The 22464-nt window shown below is 44.2% G+C and overlaps 1 protein-coding gene across 4 annotated transcripts in view; it reads right to left on the bottom strand.

The window, feature by feature from the left end:
- smoc1 (SPARC related modular calcium binding 1) overlaps positions 1-22464 on the bottom strand; it is a 262010-nt gene that overhangs the window by 219496 nt on the left and 20050 nt on the right. For all 4 annotated transcript variants that reach the window (XM_041214635.1, XM_041214636.1, XM_041214637.1 and 1 more), the window contains exons 2-5: positions 20033-20204; positions 17266-17381; positions 2682-2781; positions 86-133 (exon numbers count right to left, since the gene is read on the bottom strand). In XM_041214635.1, the coding sequence (XP_041070569.1) occupies positions 86-133; positions 2682-2781; positions 17266-17381; positions 20033-20204 (436 nt within the window). The remainder of the gene's footprint in view (positions 1-85; positions 134-2681; positions 2782-17265; positions 17382-20032; positions 20205-22464) is intronic.

The raw sequence follows: 22464 nt of genomic DNA, 5'->3' as shown, positions 1-22464 counted from the left end.
TAAAGAACCACAGTAACTGTTAGTATGCATTCTGAGCGTGCAGGGAGAAGATACAGCTGTAAGAAGTCAAGGAAACTCAACTCACCTTTTCTGCCAGAACTGCTAGGGCCCGAGGGCTTATCGGTTACTGAACCTTCAAAACAAAGAAGATCAACATTTATAGATCAAGCAGCAGAGCAATGAACAATAAGGGACCATCCCCATAATCCTCACCCAAATATGGACTGTACTCTGAGGGGGAGTGAGTTCACACTCTTCATCAGCACGATTATGAATCAAGACACTTTTGTTCTCACGTTGGAGGGATGCTAAGAATCCCAAAGCAAAGGCTGTTTTCTGGGCTCCTGAAATGACAGTGTATGTGCTGGTATGGGGATGATCAGCATGTTCACATCACATTTCTTCCCCTTTCCTAGCAAAGGCATTAACCCAATTGTTATGCTTTGCAAATCCCTCATGCTCTTCCAATTTCAGAATTGGCTACCACCAGCATTCCCACAGCGAGGAGGACAACTCTGAGGTTTGGCTAACTTCATCCCTGTAAGGTGCAGCACAGAAAGGTACCAATGTAGCCCTATTCCTTACATTGTTCGGTACCTCAATAAAGTATTTAACAATGAAATCTATATGTATTTCAGTGCCTGGGATGTAGGAATGGAGTATTGGTTTGCAATTTAAATACAGTTTTAATTCAATATTCCTCCTTTTACTATCCCGTCCACCACTTCCCTGTTATCTACTGAATATATTTGTCTATTATTGTTATTACATGATTGTCACATTTCCATGATTTTAAATAGATTACTTAGTTAATATATGCATTTTTCGATGTAAGTCACACTGCAATTCAGCCTTGGGCTGCAAAAGTATTTCTTGAATAAAATACCATTATAAATTAATAATAAAATAACATCTCCCTTAAAATAGGTTGAGGTGGGTATTGGGTGTAAAATGAGTCAAGGAATCACGTCAGTGGAATCTCAAGGCCGTATTAAATAAAAGATGTTAAATTATGGGCAACCCCTCAGCTAAATCTACAACAAAGTGTAAAAACGAGCAAGCTAGTTGTTCATGCATGGCATTTAATCATCAGTTTTCAATACACACTGCGACTAGCATCTTTGCTTCGTATTCATCACCATTTTCCATTGGTTCAGGGTCTGTCCTTTCTCCATTCCCATGTTGGTCCTTTTCTCTCCCACTGTAAATCCTTCACTGCCCTTCCCCAGCAGGGGAAGCAGGTAAACACTCGTCATCACAGCTTCACTATAATCTTATCCCATGTTGTCCTGTCAGTAGAAGGTATATCCTTATAAAGGCAGCCCACAGGAATCACTCCCGCCCATTCCCATTCATTCCCACCCACCTCCATTCATTGTCCAGTAACTAACAGAAATAAATAATGGTGAAGGACAGAGAATCCTGGGATTTAATTTCGTGTCCAACCAACCCGCACCCTGCTATCCATTTTAAAGTATGACGCCTTTTTGTGTACCTGCGGGCACCAGACCTTGTTTCCGGGAAGCTCGGGACCAGACGTGTACCGGATACGGGGATTTTCCGAATTTTGGGTCCTGGGCTGGGTGGAGGGAATTGGATAACTTAAAGCCGGGCTGATTTCTCCACCGAGCTGGACCCAGCCGGGACAGGCAATGAAAGGGATGAGGGGCAGACCAAGCTGACCTCCGCCGTTAATCCCAGACCCAGAGAGCAAGGGATCAGCGCACCATGACCCGGATATGGTGAACAGCACTGCCTGATGGGAACTGTAGTTCCAGGGCAGGACCCGGTTTTCGGGACGCCAGATAAGGGATCCAGGATCTGTAGTTATTGCCTGTAGTATTTGCAGCAAAATTCGAAGAAATGTCCTTCTTTCCTTTAGGCTGCTCTACGACACACAGTGTTTCACAACTGGAAGAGTGGGGCACAGTGAGAGGCTCCCAGATCATCACCAACATTGAGTTCACCAGCACACTGCGTCCATTCAATGCCTCTTTATTTTTAGTCCCCTGCCCCACCTTGCTGCGAGATCTTCCTTTCACTAGACAGACCCGTTGAATTTGTAAACTAGCCACGTGTGTGACTACAGTGGGGAGAGAGCCTGGGCATCGCACCCATGATCCCTCACTGCTTAACACACTGAGGCTGGGTTCCATAAAAATCTTTGGGCCTAGCAGTAAAGTGGGACAGGTTTTTTGTGCAACAGAACAAGCATTTTAGGATAGCCTCTGAGGGAAACCCCATTCTGTGCAGCATTTCTTGCACATTCAACTTTTCTTGATTTAACCGTCAAACAGGTTCGTCAGAGCACCTCATTATCACCTGTTACTGTGCAACCTTAACACGTACTGGAAGAGTTTAACCATTGGAGAAACTCCAGTCACCCTACAATCGTACCCAAGGAGATGCAGGATGGTCACAGCACAGAAGGAGGCCATTCGGCCCATCATGCCCATGATCGCCCTCTGCAAGACTCATAAATCACACCAGAGCACCTATGCAAGTGGAAATTAAAATCTTTACAGTATGATGGATTATTAACAGCCAACAGATGGAGTCTTGTAGAGATGGACTTTTGATGTGATCCCAGAGTGAGAGTGCCCCGGCAGAACGCAAACAGACATTCATTTTTGCTTGAATAAGTGACAGCTGTGCTGAACGGTCCAGCAAATGCACAGTACCTGAACACACAGGTGTTTGATTTTTAACTGAAGATCCACTCACGGGTTTCCCATCCGGAGTAACACACCAGCAGTATCCTGTGAATGTGTGGCATTGGACCTGTTCGGCCAAAGGGAAAGAAAAAGGATAATTTAGTTGCCATGCCAACAAGATTGTACTTTGACTACTTGGTGCACATTGAAGGTGAATGAATCTTCAGAATGAAGAACAGGCTAGTTGCACAGTTGAGCTGATCTTTGTTCTTATCCTTATTTCCAAATCCCACCTCCCTACCACCCCCAGCCCTAACTCCCTCCGAAATCTCTACACTCCTCCAATGCTGGCATCTAGAGCATCCCCGATTTTTCGGTGCTTCACCATTGGCAACCATGTCTTCAGCTGCCTAAGCCCCAAGTTCCAAAAGCCCCTACTGAAACTTCTCCTCCTACCTACCTCTCTCTCACCTTTTAAGTCACTCCTTAAAATCTACCTCACCAGCCCTAACATGTAGTCAAAGTTTCATAATGTGTCTATTGAACCGCCTTGGGACATTTTACTTTAAAGGCAATATATGAATGCACGTTGTTGTTGTTGATCCAGTGGTACACATAGGGCAGAATCTTCTGTTCGGCGTGCGGAGGTCCAATGTGTAAAATGATGCGCGGTGATGTCAGGCATGCATCCCAACATCACCGCATGTCATTTCAACCTTTTGTTCAGCGGGCACGCACCAGAGTTGTCTACGCGCCCGCCGAACTGTCAAAGGCCTGTTAAGGCCATTAATAAAACAATTAACCAATTTGACAAGGCTGCCCGTCTAATCTTAAGGTTGTCGGGCAGGTGAAGAGCCCAGGCGGCCTTCGCATTTTTCATGAAACCTCATCCAAGTTTTCATGAAGGTTTATTGAATTAATACATTTTTTTATACACTTCATAAACATGTCCCAGCTCATGTGACGCTGTCACACGTGGGGACATGTGGAAATTAATCCTTCCAATTTATTAAAAATTCTCATCCAGAAATTAATCTCCCTGAGGCAGCTTGGTGCCTCATGCTTGGGGGGAGGCCTTAATTGGCCCACCCACATAAAATGGTGGCGCCCAGCCGATCACGGGCGGCAATCGGCTCCATGCCCGGCCACGCTCACTCCCGACCAGCCCACCCGATGGGGAGGAATTTCTCCCCATGGTATATCTCAGTGGCTATTTGCACTCCACTCTCCCTTTATTTACAGCCCTCAGTAAACCAGCTGCTCTACTTGGGGAAGTCCTCAGGGTTGACATTCAGTACAAGAGATTGTTCTTTGTTTTCCTTGATCTGTCAGCCAGCACCTTAAATGAAAGGAAAGACTTGAATTTATATAGCACCTTTCACAGCCTTAGGACATGCCAAAGTGCTTCACAGCCAATTAAAGACTTTTGAAATGTTATAATGTAGGAAACGTGGCACATCATGGTCCCATAAACAACAAGGCCATTGTGGTCAGATCACCACAGGCCAAGTATCCTTTATTCGTAAATCCGAAAACCAAATAGCTCCGAAAGTCGCACTTCTTTTGAACCTTTAGCGCAGGAAGCCTGTGACCCGAGCTGATACGAACCTCGCCAACTGCACCCGATCTTTAGCCCAGGGAGTCTCTATCCCGCGCCAACCAGAACCTCACACACCGCACCCGACCATTAGTGCTGAAGAACGAAGCTGGAAAAGCTATTCAAGAATGCCTGCTGGCAGAGTACATTGACACTCTGAACCCTCTCCTATAAGCAGAATTGCAGATGGTGCCAAAGGTGGGAACTTACTACAGGTACCCTGTATTTATTATTCAGTGGTACATCTTACTTTTCTAGCCATTTCATTTACTTTAGACTATAGCTAACCCAGGGTTTGGCTATCATAATGTAAGTAGGCCTAGGCCTATACGTGGCATCCAAAAACCGAAATTATCTAAAATCCAGAATGCGAACAGTCCCGAGAGTTTTGGATAAAGGATACTCAACCTGGAGTAATTTTGGTTGAGGGATAAATCTTAGTCCAGACACCAGGGAGAACTCCCCTGCCCTTCCTCAAAATAATGCCAGGGGATCTTTTGTATCTACTTGAGAGGTCAGACAGGGCCTCCAATTAACCTTTCACCTGAAAGATGGCACCTCTGACAGTGCAGCACTCCCTCAGTATTGCACTGATACGATAGCCTGGATTTTGTGCTCAAGACCCTGGAAAGGAGTTTGAACCCCAAAAACACCTTGAGTCAAAGATGAGGGTGCTACGGCCATGCCAGGACTGACGCTTTAATTAATGCTTTAATCTGGTTTCAACATCAGATGTTGCTGCCTTGGAGGTTCTCTGAGGATTCCCAGGCAATAGGAAAGAAATCATATTTAATTCTTAATCTCTGTTGAGTAACTAGTTTAAGTCAGTGCATGGGTAGGGTGCCTCACCGGCTCAAGTTGTGAGAAGGGGAGAGAGAAAAATGCCTAAGGATCCCACTCGTGGCACAAGAATATGCAGATTGCTAAGGATAGGATTGGCCTGGGATACTCCACAAAGCCAAATAACAGGCCACGGCCGAGGCTTGCTTATGAGTGAGGCACTGAGGATAGTGAGGCACTGAGGAACTACAGCTCAACAAGGAATCAACAGCTTCAGAAGAGAAGGGGGGGCAAATTGTCAAGAAAAAATAGGGGCAAAAAGTAACAGCGAGGTATGGCCTTAAACATTGAAATAATATGTAAATTGATAGGGATCAGCCATTTTAAAAAAGGAGGTATCTCCAGGCATATTAAAGCTTTATCATAAAACACTGGCAGTTCTCACCTGGCATGTCTCATGATGAGACAAAGGTTTTACAAGAACAGGATTGTTGTATCAAATAATATTACCAGGATACAGACTTATCAGCTTTGGGAACAGGTCTAGAGGCTGCAAGTATCTGGACTGGGCTCAGGCCTGACAATAATGGGATAGGGTTGTAGTGATAAGCTGTGTTTCAAGGGGAGGACCGCATGGGCTGAGAGCACTGGGAATGGTAGTCATATGATCTGGGAACATCAGGATTAATTCAGCAGTCAGGAAAGCTGGGTGTAACAGCCTTGGCCCCTCTTTCGAACTGTCAGATCCCAATATCTCACTACTTTCCCATTCATCCAGTCTTCCCATTCAACCTGCGCACAGGCTTATTGCTTCCTCCAGCTTCCCACCATCACCACTTTCTCCTTTGTCAGACAATTCTTATGGACAAAATTCCTCAGGGATTCTGCCACTGTCCTGCCAATAGAGCCAGCAACAGACAGCCGGGACAGCAGAGACCCTGTTGGAGTGGGTATCCACCATTTGAGGACTCTTGACTTGTCTCGAAAGAAGCAGAACCTCCTCCTCCTAAGAAGCAACTTGGTAAATAAATGAAGTAAGAGACAGAATGAAGCTAAATAGCAAGGTTTACACAAAAGTAGGAGTCCAGTGGACTGGGAAAACTAAGAAAGTAACAAAGTGGTACAAAGAAAGATGCAAAAAAGAGAATATGAACAAACTTAAAAGAAATATGAAAGCTAACCCTGAAGATGTTTTAAACATATTTTAAGGGAAGGAGAGTTGGAAAGGTGAATATGTTCCCAAATGGATAATAATAACAATGGGATGCTTGTTAAATTGATACTTCATATCTGTTTCCACACTGGAAAAGATGGCACAATACCGGCTTTACCAGGGACTTAAAAAGAGGTTACAATGGGAACTCAGTAGAAAAAATTATAGTGAAGAAAATAAATGGACTTAAGATAGCCAAATCTCCAGGACCTGATAGTTTTCACTCTGAGTTATTAAAGGATATAGGTTTGGAAATTGTTGAAGCATTAGTCATAAATTTCCATAGCTCTTTAGATTTGGAAATTGTACAGTTGAAATTGACAAATTGCAAGTGTTGCTCCATTATTTAAAAAGAGGTGGCGACTATAGACCTGTCAGTTTAACAACAATTGTCAGGAAGCCATTAGAATCCAACATCAGAAACAGGGTATACACTGAGTGCGGGCTCCCCATACCCCAGTGTAAATGGCAGGGGTGAACTCACCTTCGTTTGGCCAGCTCAGCTCACCTTGATTTTTCTGGCAATAGCCCTTTATTTAGTATTATTCCGTCCATCTCCAGGAGGACGTCCCTGCCTCATAGAGCTGCCAGTCAATCAGAGGCCAGCAGCTCTGCGCTCCCAGCGGCGGCACCAGGAGCAATGGACGCTGCCATTATAACAGGAGGCTCAGCTGGAAGAGTAACCATGGATGGCTTGGAACCCAGATAAGCCTGGGATCTCACCAGGGGCTATGTTGGCAGGACCCGGTGAGGGAGCATGTTGGACAGGGCAGGGTGGTAGGATGGACATGGGGAGGCAAACTGTGGGGGAGGGGCCCCAGGTTGGCCTGAGAAGGAAGTACCACCCTTCCCCCGCCCACCTCCTTTTTTCAGTAGCCAGCAGCCTAGAGTGTCAAAGCTGCCAGGCTACACATTGGGCACAGACCTCTCCCGCCACCCATTAGATTGGAGCAGTGGCTGGATGAGGCCCTTAAGTGGGTATTAAGTGCCCATTTGAGGGCCTCGATTGGGTCACAGGCCAGGCAAGCAGCCCACCTGACCCCCCCCATCCTCGCCCTACCCCCTGTAAGATCGTAGTGATGGCAGGGGCAGGTGGACCAGCAGCAGGTACGCCACCGTTGGCACGCCTCCTTAATTTATGGTTCAACCATCTGCTTTCCTACCCGCGGGTGTCTGGTAAAATTCAACCCAGAGCGACTGGGCTCTTGAACAAGTGTCAGCTGATCAAAACGATAGTATGAAGTTGTGATGGGAAAGTCATGTCTGACTAATCTAGTTGCATTTTTTGAGGAGTAGCAAGGTGGCTACCGGTGGATCTACAGATACTGTCTACATGGACTTCCACAAGGCATTTGCTAAGGTTCCACACAAGAGATTATTGAGGCTTGGCTGACAGCCCAGACAGCTATTATATTATGAGAACACCTGCATCCAAGAGGAAACATTGTTTGATTGACAGCTCAGGCTCCCTGATCTCTGCAGTCAATTACACCATATTTGTTGGCACAAGTGAAGTGGTTTCAAGGATTTATGGTTTGTGGTTTTTGAAACTTCAAAGGGCCTGGATAAGTGACACTTGTATTAGCTTTCAGTCCAGGCTTTTTTTTTTCCAGCACAGGAGGAAGTTATCAATGAATTTCCTTTTTTGAAAGCTTTTTTTTGCACATTGTACTATACACTAAAAGGTTCATTGGTTCTAGAAAATGTACAGTGAGTCAATGAGCATGCAAGTGCCACAGCTTGGTATTGGGGTCATGAGGGGACATAGGGAATGGGTAAAATAGCAAAACTTGACATAGGGAGCATGAAGGGGACCTTTTGAACTTACCTTTTAAAAGGTTCCCTCATGCACACTAGGATTTATGATTCCTCTAAAGCACCATTAACCACGACTTCTTAAAAGCCTGACCTGCCTACAATGAAAATTGCGGAGGAGTGGGACGTGCCTTATCCAATGGGGCCAGCCAGCTCGGGAGTGCCAGCTGCAGACTTTTGACAGGAACCAGCCCCCACCCCTAAATGGCATTCCTGAAAATTAGACAGCCCAGGAATGGAGTTGGGAATCCCAGAATCGGGACCTCCCACCATTTTTGAAGGGCTCTCGAGTCCATCGGACTCTTTCTTAACACTTTCCATGGCGTAAAGTCCGCAGTATGGGCTGAACTTTCAGGCCTCTCACCAAGTGGAATCACGGCTGTGACAATCTGAAAATGGAGTGCAAGGGTTTATCGTCACAGCGGCTGATGCCTTGCATTGTTGTACCTGATCTGGGAATGCTTAATGCTTAGTGCTCCGGGATGGCTGCAGTTGGAAGCATTTTATTTTCCAAGACTTCAACTTGAACGCCAATTCTTTTTGACAAATTAAGAGTTTTAAGGGCCCTGTGAGGCGCACCCACAAAGCTGTTCCTCGCCAAACTGTAGTCGTCAAGCTGTCATGTTACCGGTGACTAAAATCTAGTCAAATGGCTTATTTCCAGGTTTGGGAGAGATGGCATTGCCTTTACTGCAGTTCCACTGGTCAGAATGTGTTGCGACAGCCATTTTGCAAAAGGCATGGGGATGATTCAAGACAGAACGTGAAACCAGCTGGGAAACTCTTATCGTCAGGGTGCTGGGGAGAGATGTGGTGTCAGGCTCGGGGAGGTGCTAAGCAGGGCACTGCAGATCTGCGTTGACTTTCTCAGCTGAATGCAGCAATCTGCAGCCAGCGCTAAAGGATGGAGGGCACGCAGGAGACAATAAAGCAAATTGGAAGAGAGTTTGGCTCAGTTACTAACTGGGCAGAAAGCAAATTAAAAGCTAATACTAGCAACCATAAATTATTGCAGACTGGGTTATAAAGAATGAACAGCATATAAGCTGAAGGCGATTTAAATCAGGAACTGGAACAAAAGTAGACATTGGAGTGGAGAAGCAATTAAAAGAGCAAATAAAGGAATTTAGATGTCCAGTAGTTTGGACACTGGCCTTTCAACCCTGGCACCTGGGTTCATATTTAACCCAGCCTAATGTCTGCTGAATGGGAGTACGGTGTGATGTGAATTCGGGTAGTCTTAATACAATTCCTAATGAGTAATGGCCTCTGTAGGATAGCGACTGTGGGAAACAGTGGAAATAACGTCACATTGGTGTAATAGGGGTTACTCATCTGACCTAGGAGTGCTTATTGCTGAAACCAAAGGAGAGTTACATTCACCAGCGCTAACATACCTCCCTCAACATTTACATGATTTTTTTAATATATATTTTAAAATGGAATGTTGGTGTGCATCACCAGGGGAATACAAATCCACAAAGGGTATGCTGAAGCAATATATGACATTGCTTGGGACACATTTGGAATATGGGCCTGAATTTTACCTTTGGTGGGCGTGCCCGATCGGTGGGCCTGGGACCGATCGGTAAACGGGCCCCTGAGCATGTTTGGCCCCCAAACGCGATTTCACGCTGGCTGGCCAATTAACGGCCAGCCAGCGTTAAACATGCACTGAAAAACTCAGTGCAGCCGGAGTGGGGTTGGGAAGAAGGCGGGCACAGGCACAGGGTTGAGCGCTGCCAGAGAGCTCCCTGAAGGCATTCAGCTGCCTCTGAGAGCTGCAGACCTGAAAATGCTCAAATAAAAGTTTAAAAAGCTGCAAAAAAAAGTGTCCAAGCATCACAATCAAGCACCTGAAAATATAGCTGCTAAAAACGCTGTCCCCAGATATTTATTTTTATTTTATTTCACAGCGGAAATTTCATCCTGCCCTTGGATGAGGTTTGATGAAAAATGTAAAGGCCGCCTGGCCGATTTGCCTGTCCGCCAACTGTAAGATTGGACGGGCCATGAAAAATCGGAGACAATTGCACTGTTAGGTTTAATTGCCCCCTTAATTGTCAGTGGGCGCGCTTCTGACTTTGGCACGCCGCCCGACAAGTGAAATATCGCGCAAGTGCGCAATGACGTCAGGACGCTCGTCCAACGTCTCTTCCTGCGATTTTACGCCCCATCAGATGGGCACATGCCTGCCCGCAGGGCGTAAAATTCAGCCCATGGTGTATCAGTTTGTCAGCATATCTGCAGTTGAAGCACGCAGAGTCACAAAGTGGACCTTAAAGGATTAAATTGTCAGAGTAGGTTTCATAAACTTGGTTTCTACGGCATGACACTAGGAAGTTCTGAGGAACAAAGGGGACCTTGGCGTGTGTGTCCATAAATCTCTGAAGGCGGAGGGGCATGTTAGTAGGCTGGTGAAAAAGGCATTTGGGACACTTGCCTTTATCAATCAAGGCATAGATTACAAAAGTAGGGAGGTCATGTTGGAGTGTATAGAACCTTGGTGAGGCCACAGCTGGAGTACTGTGTGTAGTTCTGGTCGCCACATTATAGGAAGGATGTGATTACACTGGAGGCGGTGCAGAGGAGATTCACCAAGATGTTGCCTGGGATGAAACATTTAAGTTATGAAGAGAGATTGGATAGACTTGGGTTGTTTTCGCTGGAGCAGAGAAGACTGAGGGGGCGACCTGATCGAGGTGTACAAGATTATGAGGGGCATGGACAGGGTGGATAGGGAGCAGCTGTTCCCCTTAGTTGAAGGGTCAGTTACGAGGGGACACAAGTTCAAGGTGAGGGGCAGGAGGTTTAGGGGGGATGTGAGGAGAAACACTTTTTACCCAGAGATTGGTGACAGTCTGGAATGCGCTGCCTGGGTTGGTGGTGGAAGCAGGTTGCCTCACATCCTTTAAAAAGTACCTGGATGAGCACTCGGCGCATCATAACATTCAAGGCTGTGGGACAAGTGCTGGTAAATGGGATTAGGTTGGTAAGTCAGGTGTTTCTCACGTGTTGGTACAGACTCAATGGGCCAAAGGGCCTCTTCCACATTGTGTGATTCTGTGATTCTAACCCCTTGAATTTGAAAGCTTGATGGATGATCTTACTGAGGTGTTTCAAATGAGAAAATAAGATTCACTAGGATAGATACAGACAAACTATTTCCTCTTGTGAGGGAATCCAAAACAAGGGAACAAAAACTTAAAATTACAGCTTGCCCATTTAGGGGTGAAATCAGGAAGCACTCTTTCACACAAAGGGTAGTAGGCGATTTGGAATCTCTCCCCCGTCGCTGTGGATGCTTGTGTTAATTGGAATTTTCAAGACTAGAGATGCTCTAATAGGTGAGAAGATATGAATCAAAAGATAGGAATCAAAAGTCGGTTAACGAAGTTGAGGTACCAGGCAGCCAATGAATGGCAAAACAAGCTTCAGGGGCTGAATGGTAGATTCATGTATCTTTGTTCCAAAGCTTGAGGTATAATGGGGAAGAGGCAATTAGATATGCTTAAAGCTTTATAATTTGAAACTAAAGGGTCTTACCGAGGTACATAAAGTATTAGGAGGCATAAATAAGAGACAAACCCAAAGTATTTCTTCAGGTCCAAAGTAAAAGAGGGCCTAAATTTAAATTTTAAAATGAACTTAGCAAAAGTTTATTTAGCTGAGCAGTGAAATATCTTTTGGAGTGATCCACCAGATTAAGATAGTGGATGGTGCTGGGGTCAAAAATCCACTGGATTCTGGGCTGAATGAGTTAGAATGTGAGTGCTGAGCCGTAATGGGCCTAATTTTTTTCTTATGCAGTTGAGAGCCTGGATCCACTCACTCTCACTAACATGATTAAGCCAGGGTTGTTATTTCTGAATATCTCTGTGGAGCAGCTGAGAGGACATTTTATACTTTGAAATACTGCAATATGAATGTTGTCATTTCTCAGAAGGATACAATCAAAATATACAAAAGCCTTGCTAGGAGTTGAAAAATATGCAAATGTTAGTGAGAAATGGCAGCTAATTTTACTAACAAATTAAAGTATCCTGTTTCACAATCTTTGATAAATATTGGCATGTCAGCAACCCTTCAGTAACAAGTAGGCCCAATGCCAGTGTGAAATAACCTCAGTTATCCCAATGCAATGGTCAATGCGTATCTCCATGACAACTGGATCAAACATACAAAGCTGCACAGTTTCAAAAGAAGAAGAATCTTATCAAATGCAAGTGCATTTAGGTTAACTCTTTTTGAGGCACTATTAATGTTTTGGTACTAAAGCATTAACGGATCCTGATTTTCTTTAAGGACACTACAACAGCTGCTGTCACCCAGACAGATGTTACTGCTATTGAGACCCATGCCACATCACTCAATCTCAATCAAGATTGCGCGATTTGAGAAATAAGCACCAAGATTTCACAGAACGTCACAGCACAGAAATAGGCTATTTGGCCAATCAAGCCTGCGCCAGTCTATTGCTCCACATGAACCACCTTTTCCAATCACACTCTCCCCCTTTCATATTTGTTCCTCAGGCAACTGTTTAATTCCCTTTTAAAGCAACTTCTAGAGCCTGTTTCAACAATGGTCTGTGCTGGAGAATTCCAACCTCCAGCCATCTTCCATGGGACAAGTTCCCTGGCCTCTGCTTGAATTCCTCTTGTGCTCGTCGTAGATTACTGCACCCCCCCCCCCCTCCCCCAACCCCTTCCCAGCTACTGTCTCACTGACCAATGGAAGCAACCTGTCAGTGGTTATTCCATAACAACATTTAGCTTTCCGCTTCAAGTGAAATCAGCTTTGGCTCCTCAAGTTACTCATCATATCTAAAACTTCCCCATTCCTAGGTAACATTCTAGTGAATGTACACAGCCCCTTCTCCATTGTTCTTATGTCCTTTCCATAACAGGATGGCCAAAAACTGTACATAGAACAACAACTGCGGTTTATAGCCTTGTACCAGTTCAACTCTTTCTTATCCGTTCTGTGCCCTGATTTACAAAACCAAGGATCCCAAAACCTAACAACCAACGTGTCTCCATTGGCAAGTGACCACTGTAGAAATCAAAGAGCTATCAGTTGCTGTGACCCTCCCCGCAGTTGGCTGAAGAGTGGCGCTAGGTGGTGAGCAGGTTGTCCTTTTGCCGGCCACGAGGGGAGATGCCCTGGGAACAGAGGGTGCCAATGGGAAATTTTCGTACTGACAACCGGTGCGATGAAGAGGTCTGGTGACAAGTTGTGGCGAATGCTGAAAAGTTCAGCTGCAAATAGTCAACATTCAGTTCCTTATAAATAGCAAAACCATCACTAGTGACAGGTGTATGCAGTTCAGCGAGAATAGAAGCCCGTGACAAGTATTCCAATCCATCCACCCCACTTCACAGCACTGGAAGGAATCTTACCTCAGGACATTGAACCAGCCCAGTGCACTGTATCTAAACTAAGGTCAACACAGATTGCTCATTCCTCCCCGAGTATAAGCTAATTCTTTTTGTGCCACAGTGTGACAGAATAGACAGAAGCCTTGTTCCGTTATGTACCTCTTAAAAACAAACGATGATGCTCTGTTGATACAGAACTGAAACCTCGCAGTCCTCATCAATGTGCCATGCTTACAACAGCAATGCATTCCTGGTAAGATAAACTACCATTCACTCTGTGTTTGCAGCATGTTCAATCAAATATTCTGTCAGCAGACAATCTTTAGTCCCTCAGCCCAGCACCAATTATGGATCCCCCAGACTAATCAGTCAGCTTTTAAGGCAATAATAATTTCAACAGTTATAGAGTTATCAAGGCATCATACAGCCATACCCTTCCTCCACCTTCACTTGGTGAAGGCAAAAAATTAGGAGCACCAATTGTTTCCTCATTAAACTTGTTAAGGAACTTCTACAGGAGGAAAATGAAGTCTCTACAGCATGGCTGGGAAACAAAGATACATCCACGGCAAAGAAATCACTTCAGCAAAACATAAAGGAGTGTGCAGGATACAAGACTATGGTGACCAAACAAGGCAAAGAGCTTCAAGTCTATGCTGATCAGCATGAGGAATTTCTTTAAAGCCCTAAAGGATGTGTATGGTCCACCCTCACACAGCTACTCCCCTGCGGAGGCTGACAAAGCCTTCAGATCCCTACCCTTGAGGAAAGCTCCAGACTCAGACAGGATCCCAGCAGAAGTTTACAAATCTGGGCTACCCAGTTAGCCACTAACCTCACACAATTATGTCACAGAAACTGGGATCAATGAACCATTCCTCAGGAGTTCAGGAATGCCACAATTGTTTACTTGTACGAAGGAAAAAAACAAAAATCAGCATGTGACAATCGCAGAGGAATCTCGCTGCTTGTGATAGCTGGTAAGATTCTAGCAAAAGTTCTACTCGACAGACTGGTAAGCCACATAGCAGGACATGTACTGCTAGAAAGTCAAAGTGAGATCAGAAAAGGCAGAGGCACTTGTGACATAATCACCACCCGTCAGCAAAAGCGAGAGAAATGCCGCAGTTGGGACACTACTGTGCCTTTGTTGACCTGACAAAGGCCTTTGACCCAGTAAATAGAGAGGCCTTGTGGAAAGTCTTAGCCAAATGTGGATGTCCTGATAGAGCTGTAAATCTGATACAGCAGTTTCACAATGGAATGATGGTCAGAGTCACCGACTGTGGTGAACACACTGACTCCTTTGCTACAAGTGGTGTGAAGCAGGGGTCTGTCACGGCCCCTGTGCTCTTCAATGTATTCTCTGTTGCCTTGCTTTCTGGGGTATTTAATGGAAATGTTGATGGAATATCCATCCGATTTAGAACTGATGGCAATGTTCCCAACCAGAGACGACTGAAATCCTCAGATAAGGTATCAGAGACGATGGTACGGCAATCGCTGTCAATGACAGTGCCCTCATGTCACACGGCCTTCAAAGGATCATAGACTGCTTTTCTAAAGCAGTTGACAACTAAGGGCTAACTGTCAACTTTAGGTAGACGGAGATACACCGCCAACCACCACCAAATTCTGACTAGACCCGGTCTGCTGTAACTATCAACAACACAAACCCAGAGGCTGTAGATAACTCCACCTATCTCAGAAACACAATCTCCAGAAATGTTTACATTGACAGCAAGGTGACAAATGGAATGACCAGAGCAAGCTCAGCATTTGCCCGCTTATACAAGAGACTGTTTGGGAAACGAGGTATCAAACTTACAACAAAACTTGCTGTGTACAAAGCTGTGGTCATACCTTATTGCCTGTGAGACATGGACTACCTACTCCAGACGTATTAAGCATTTGGACAGGTTTCACATGAGATGCAATCTGAACATCATGGGTATCAAACAGGAGGACAAAGTGCCCCACACGGAGGTACTTCAAAGAGTAGAAATGTCTGGAATTGAAGCACTCATCATCAGAGCCCAGCTCAGATGGAGCGGACATGTAGTACATAGGACTGAAGATAAAATGCCTAAGGTGGACGTGTATTCACAACTTAAACTTGGACACTGCCTGCGAGGTAGGCCGAGGTTAAGATTCAAGGGCTTCTTGAAGACAAACTCAGGAAACGTGGCATGTCCACCACAAACTGGGAGAAAAATGCGCAAGAAAGAACCACCTGGAGAGCAATCTCAAATTGCAGCGTTATTTCCTTCGAACAGCAATGAATACAGGCAGCAAAGGTCAAAAGGCAAGTTAGAAAAACTGGGCAGTCCCAATAAAAAATCAAACAATTCAACCTTCCTGCATTGAGGAAAGCCAAGCAGGTCTGTAATCAGGCTCCACAGCTGCATTAGAACACAAAAGAGATGCCTCTACACATGCAAGAATCCGCCATCTTCAAAGACCAAGAGTTACCTTCAATAACCCATGAAAACGGTATAGCTGTGCCCTTCCCCACCCTACCTCATGAAGGCAAATAATTTTGAGCGCCAATTGTTTCCTTCAGTTAACTTCAAATTGTTCACCAAACAACTTAATCTAAGTTCCCCTAGATTGAAGAGATGTTCCATCTTCAAGATGGAACCAACTTAGCAAAAAAAAGAACCACAAAAGCAAAAAAGAGTGACAGGAAATAAAAGAAAATAAATGGAAGGAACAAACAGGAATAAGATCCCATAATGAAATATTTTACAAATAAGACGATAAGGGCCACCTTGGCTCTGTTGGTAGTATTCTCATCTCTGGGTTAGAAGGTTACAGGCTGAAGTCCCACGTTGGCAGTGTCGAAGGAGTGCTAGGTTGTCAGAAGTTCCATTCTCCAGATGATCTTCTCTGCCAAGTCAGGTGATTGTTGAAGATCACTTGGAAAAATGTGAACAGCATGTGTCTGTGCCAGCATCACTCCCTCAACCAATGTAATCAGACTCAACAAAGATTGGCTGGTCACCCCTCACATTGCTGCTTGTGAGGCCTTATAAGTTGACAGTAGCTATTGGTTCTGCCTATATAACAACAGTCATTATACTTCAAAGTAATTTATTGTACAAAGCATTTTACTCAGTGGGTATGAAGGTGGGACTCACCACTATATGGAGTAGTTGTGGTTAACAGCATGGGCGCATTCAAAGGGAAACTAGGTAAGCACATGAGACAGAAAGGAATAGAAGGATATTTTGATAGGGTGAAGTAAACAGAGCGGGAGGAGGCTTGTATATGCTATAAACACCAGCATAGACCAGGAGGGCCAAATGGTTTGTTTCATAGCTGTAAATTCTATGTAAAGCGCTTATAGACTTTTTGATGTGGTATGAATGTATTATTGTTAGAAAAAGGCACCTCCGAACTAACAGTACAAACTAAATACCGTCCACCCCTTGAACAGTGAGGCTATGGGTGAGCTATGGTCACCTCACTGATTGCATCCCACTTGTTGGCTCTCATTCACATTCTATTTAGAAATATTGGCAATTTATGGAAACTGAAAGAGTCAACAATATCCCCAAAATCAGTTTATTTCAACAGAAAGAGGATGACATAATTAAGTAACATTAGGAAGCAGTTAAAGAAAACATATATAGATCCACGGTAAGTACACAAGTAACATGGGGCTGTGGGTATTATACAACAACAATGTGCATTTATATAGTGCCTTTAACATGCTGAAAAGTCCCCAGGCACTTCACAAGTGTTTTAAAACAAAATTTGATTACTATTGCTTCTTCTGCTTCTTCACTGACCCAGGCCTATACTCATTCATCATTACATTACCTGAGCAAATGAGCCATCTTCATTACATTCTGGAATAAAAACCGGTTCCTGCGGCTTTTTGGCCTGTTCCTGTGCTTGCTGTGCCCTTTCTGTCCGACACTTGGTTGGGCCTGCTTCTGTAAAAGAAGTGAACCAGCAGATTTTTTTTTCAACGTGCTATTTATAGAAGATGATTATCAGCATTATACAAAACCAAAACATATTCTACTGCATTGGTATTCATTATATATTGTTTTTTTTTTCCAAACATCTCTCCCCAATCACTTTTACTAAAGAGGATTCTTTCATTTTAGTCCTAATATGCAGGTCAGGCATGTGACCAGCAATTAGGCTGTGGTGTCAGTCACTGGGAGGTGCAGATCAATGGTGTGACCTGTCCCCTCCTTCCTTTGCTGTCCCTCCCTCAGTGTATCATCTTCACTCAGTACCAGATCCAAGAAGTTAGCAGATTTCTTTCCTAAATACGCATCTAAATACAAAAAAAAATAGAAAGGGAATAAAAACATCAACTTACCTATTAAAGGAGCCTTCTAAACAAGTACAAGGGCTATTAACAACATATTGCTTGGTATAGAGAGAACAGACTGTTGGCAGAATGAGATTCTGAACAGCTTTAATTTGGTTTAACCTATTTATTTAATTTTTGGTCCAGGATCTCGAACATGTTGGAATTTGACTACAGTTTATATTAGCAGTCTGCTCAACCATTCAATGTACTGAGCGGAAATGTATGCCTTGCTATACAGGACCATGCACGTTCCCCCAGCCCTGTTAATTAAGGCATTGGAGGCAACGAGTTAGATTTATTGGAGTGCCAGTTATATATCGAAGACAGATCTATGTTAAAATGAAATGATGTAATTTCATCATCTTTATATAGTTTAATTCATACAGAGGACAAACGTGTGATTACATCAAAATACAACATGCAGTAATTTATAGATGGTACCCTTCCCACTTACGAATCAAGTTCTCAGGGGTTTGGTTGGTATATAAGTCGGCTACAACACTGCACTTTAAAGTCTGGCACTGGAGTTAGAATGCAGTCCAAGCTACAAGAACCTCCTTCTTGATAGCCCATACTGTGCAAAGGGAAATAACTTCAAGCAATCTCAATCCAGTTGCTCGTGTCCAACTCACCATACACCCGAATATAGCAGTAAAGGGCACTACTTGGAAATGCCACCAAAATGAATATTGTGGGAAATAGAGGTGTCATCCTGGTTGTATGAGAAATATTCCTCTGAGACAGATAGTTGACGAAAATAGAGGAACATCAACTATGTTTTACTTGGCCTGAGAGTGATCGTTTCAGACAATTATGAAATAATCTCGATTTCCTGCCCAGTTGACTTTCCTGAGCAATTTATCCATTGTGGAGGGAGTGGGAATGGGAAGGACGCTTTTGTGCCTTCACCCTAAATTCTGCTCACCCAATACCCTCCAATTTGATACTTTACATGGGGGTAGGAAGGAGTGCACAGTGTGTGCAATTGTGTACACGTTGGTTTGAGCAGTAGCAGTTTGTGCACAGTGTGTGCAATTGTGTACACATTGCTTTGAGCAGTAGCAGCGTGTGCACAGTGTGTGCAATTGTGTATACATTGGTTTGAGCAGTAGCAGCAGTGGCGAAAATAATCAATCATAAGGATTCTGAGTACCATGCATTCTTTTGCTGGCTGTGCCATCTTCGTTTTTTAAGTTGATGCACATATTACTGCCAAATAGGGCCATGCCCATACAGTGAGCACCCAGGTATGTGAGGCCTAGGAAGGCTGGAAGGAGGGGGACGGGCGTCAATAGATTTGACTGGTATCCTAATAATCCCCAAATTACTAATTACACCCTTAATTCAATGTGTGAGAAGAATCATCAGTTCCCATGTGGATGTTAATGAGGGTGATATGAAGGATGAATGAACCGCAAGCAGCAGTGTTGCTTTGTTGCCATGGGAAATGGCATTTTACTGCATTAACTAGAAACTAGGGTAATAAAAACAGAAAATGTTGGATAAACTCAGCAGGTCTGTGCAGAGAGAAGCAGAGTTGCTGCTTCGAGTCCTTGAAACATTAACTCTGTTTCTCTCCCCACAGACACTGCCAGACCTGCTGAGTTTCTCCAGCATTTTCTGTTTTTATTTCAGATTCCCAGCATCTGCAGTATTTTGCTTTTATTCAAGAAACTTGGGAACTGGAGAGGCTCAGTGGGTAGCTCGCCTGCCTCTGAGCTGCAGAGCCCAGCCTGCAAGTCCCACTCCGAGACTTGTTGGCTACAGAAGCACCCGGCAACTGGCGCAAGCAAGTCAGCACGTATCGGTGCTGATCCTCACTGTGGGCATCACGCTTTATGAATGTCAAAGCCTACCGGGGGTTTATAGTGGAGATTCACTAGGGCAACAGCAGGGATGAGGGACTTCAGTCATGTGTTGATACTGGAGAAGCAGAGAAGGTTAGGGAAAGAGGGCAAAACTGCCTCCAACAGGGCCACTAACCAGAGGGCACAGATTTATTTAGGGCGCAGAGACACATGGGCTTTCATCTGTGCTTTGAGATTATTTAAATCTACATATATCCTGCTGATCCAATAGCGCCCAAGGTCAAAAATGGCTTTCATCATCCTCTCTAGGTTCATGGCATAGTGAAGCTGCCACTGGAACCTCTGCAAATGAGATTACAGCCTCTTATGGTTATGATTCATTATATAACAAATAGCTTTTGGCCAATTGATTATCTGTGACACTAAGAAGTGAGAAGGGGAGATCAGTTACCTTTACATCTGCCTCGGTGCGTAATCTCCAGTGTTGAATCCCTACACTTAGCCCTTAGGTAATCACATCTTGATTCGTATGTCCGACCATCCGACACGCAGAGGGGCTTCACCTGAGAGCTAGAACAATGTACGTTGCACTCCAGGTCTTGATCACGATCTCCAATTAGAAACTGAGAATAAAAGAATCCTATATTAAAGAACTCCAGACACTAAGACAGAGTGTGCAACAAAGTAATCTCACTCTCTGACAGGCTAATAATCTCCAAAGGACAACAGTAGTTATGAAGGCTAAGCGTGTCTTAAAATAATACCTAGGAATGTCTTTTTACACATGGCATAACAATTGCCAGAAAAAACGATGCCTGAAGGAGTTCTTGTCAATCAACACTGTCCTGCAATCCAAACCTCTCTGAGTACTTCTACTGGGAAGCGCAGCAAGTGAGCACTGTTTATTTTGAAGAAAGCACAGTGCTGGCCGCCATTGGTGAGACTTGCAATGTCGACATGTCACATCTCTTAATAAAACAGATGACAATTATTTGACAGGTAGATCAAAACAAAATCAGCTTAGACAAAGACAAGAATGTTGGTGCAGCTGCCATCCACTGCACAAAGAGCACTCTGAATTTTAGTCCGTGCACCTACACTAAAACTTTGAGGCCCAGCAGTTGTAGATTCTTACTTCCATTTTTAGCAGTAAAATCTTGGGACTCCCTCCCTGTGCTTTAGAAATAAGTCGAGAGGCAAAATCATAGAGGAGCTAGCTCTTCTCCTTAGGAAGTCCCTCGCGACCGAGGATGACTCGCTCCCGCTCCAGTTCGATGGGTTCTGAGGTAGCTGATAAGTCCAATGTGCACTCTGCAGACTCTGCCACATGTGGGGCGGGCAGTGCTTGAAAGGTTGGGTGGATGGGTTGTTTGGAGGCTTGTGCGCTCCCTTCAGCAACCTCAATTTCACCTCTGCACGTTCCTGACCAAGTCTCTCGATGTGTTCAGTGCCTTCCCGGATAAGCCTTCTCTATTTTGGTCGGTCACAAGCCAGGGTCTTCCATGAGTTGGTGAGAATGTTTGATCACTTCAGCAAAGATTTCAGGACATTCCTAAAACGTTTCCGCTGTCCTCGCCGGAGTCTCCTATCACAACCGAGTTCCGAGGAGAGCAATTGCTTCGGGAGTCTGGTGCCAGGCATAAGAATGACATCTCCCAGCCTGCTGGTTTAGAGCTAGCTACCTTAGAATGGAACTATAAAACTTACTTAAGAATATGCTGCACTCATTATATAATTTTTCTTTTACCACAAAGTCAATAGACAAGAATATTGAGGGTTCTATCCTCTCCTCTAATCAATTCTTCAGCAAATGGTTGCTAGATTTGTTTCATAGTGGATAGAGCCAGATTTAATGAAATATAGCAACTCTGCTCTCTGCCACCCCAACTGATTTCAGCCAGGGTGACAATGGTGGGAGCAGAACAGTTAGTCTCTGCACCTCAAGAGAAGAACATCAGCCAGATCTCCCTGTTCCTTCTCACTAACAGTAATCCCTGCTGGAAAGCACACATCAAGTGAAGGTGGAATCAGATTCAGTTGTGATACCCCTCACAGTCCAAAACCCACCACCATTCACAAAGAGTGGTCACCCTGAGCAGAAAACCAAGGGGAAAAAAAAAGCTTTTCCCCATTTTTGTCCCTCTATGGATGCAGCCACATGATTAACAGGGCAAAGAGACCAGTTTCAACCAGATCTGCCCATGCTGCATGAATGAGCCCCTCAACCTGTTCCAATTCTGCAGTCCTTCTGTGGGAACATGTTTAACCCTCCATCAGCCATTACATTGCCATGCTGTCCATGGAATCCTATCACATTGTCACTGCGGCACATTAATGCACCAAGACATCGGTTGACTCTGTGTCATGTTAGTCAATCCCCACACAGAAAAAAAAAGTCCTTCAGAATTTATCATTTTATTACCTTCTTTCCATTTACTGAATTTTTATTCCAAGAAGCTGTTCTGTTTTAAAGGGACAGATACAGAATTTCTGGAAACATGGTTTCCAAACCATTTTTCATTTGTTTACAAACACACAACATGTTGACATAAATCGGCAAGAGACGCATTTCTTGTGTGTTTTGTCACTCCAGCAAAATGATGCACAGGAAACCTCAGGAGTCACATAATCTACACAAAATACTTAAACGTCCTGGCTAATATTTATCCCTCAATCAGTATAATGAAAACAGATTATCTGGTTATTATCATATTGCTGTTCGTGGGAGTTTGCTGCGCACATACTAGCGGTCACGTTTCCTATATTACAAAGGTGCTTACACTTCAAAAGGTACTTATTTGGCTGCAAAATGCTTTCAGACGTCCGGTGGTCATGAAAAGTGCTATACAAATGCAAGTTCTTCTTTTTTGTTAAAACAGAATC

This window comes from Carcharodon carcharias, chromosome 20, assembly GCF_017639515.1.
Source record: "Carcharodon carcharias isolate sCarCar2 chromosome 20, sCarCar2.pri, whole genome shotgun sequence".
In the NCBI taxonomy this organism is placed as follows: Eukaryota; Metazoa; Chordata; class Chondrichthyes; order Lamniformes; family Lamnidae; genus Carcharodon; species Carcharodon carcharias.
The sequence above is the reverse complement of the archived record's forward strand: the minus strand, read 5'-3'. Positions and strand labels throughout refer to the sequence as shown.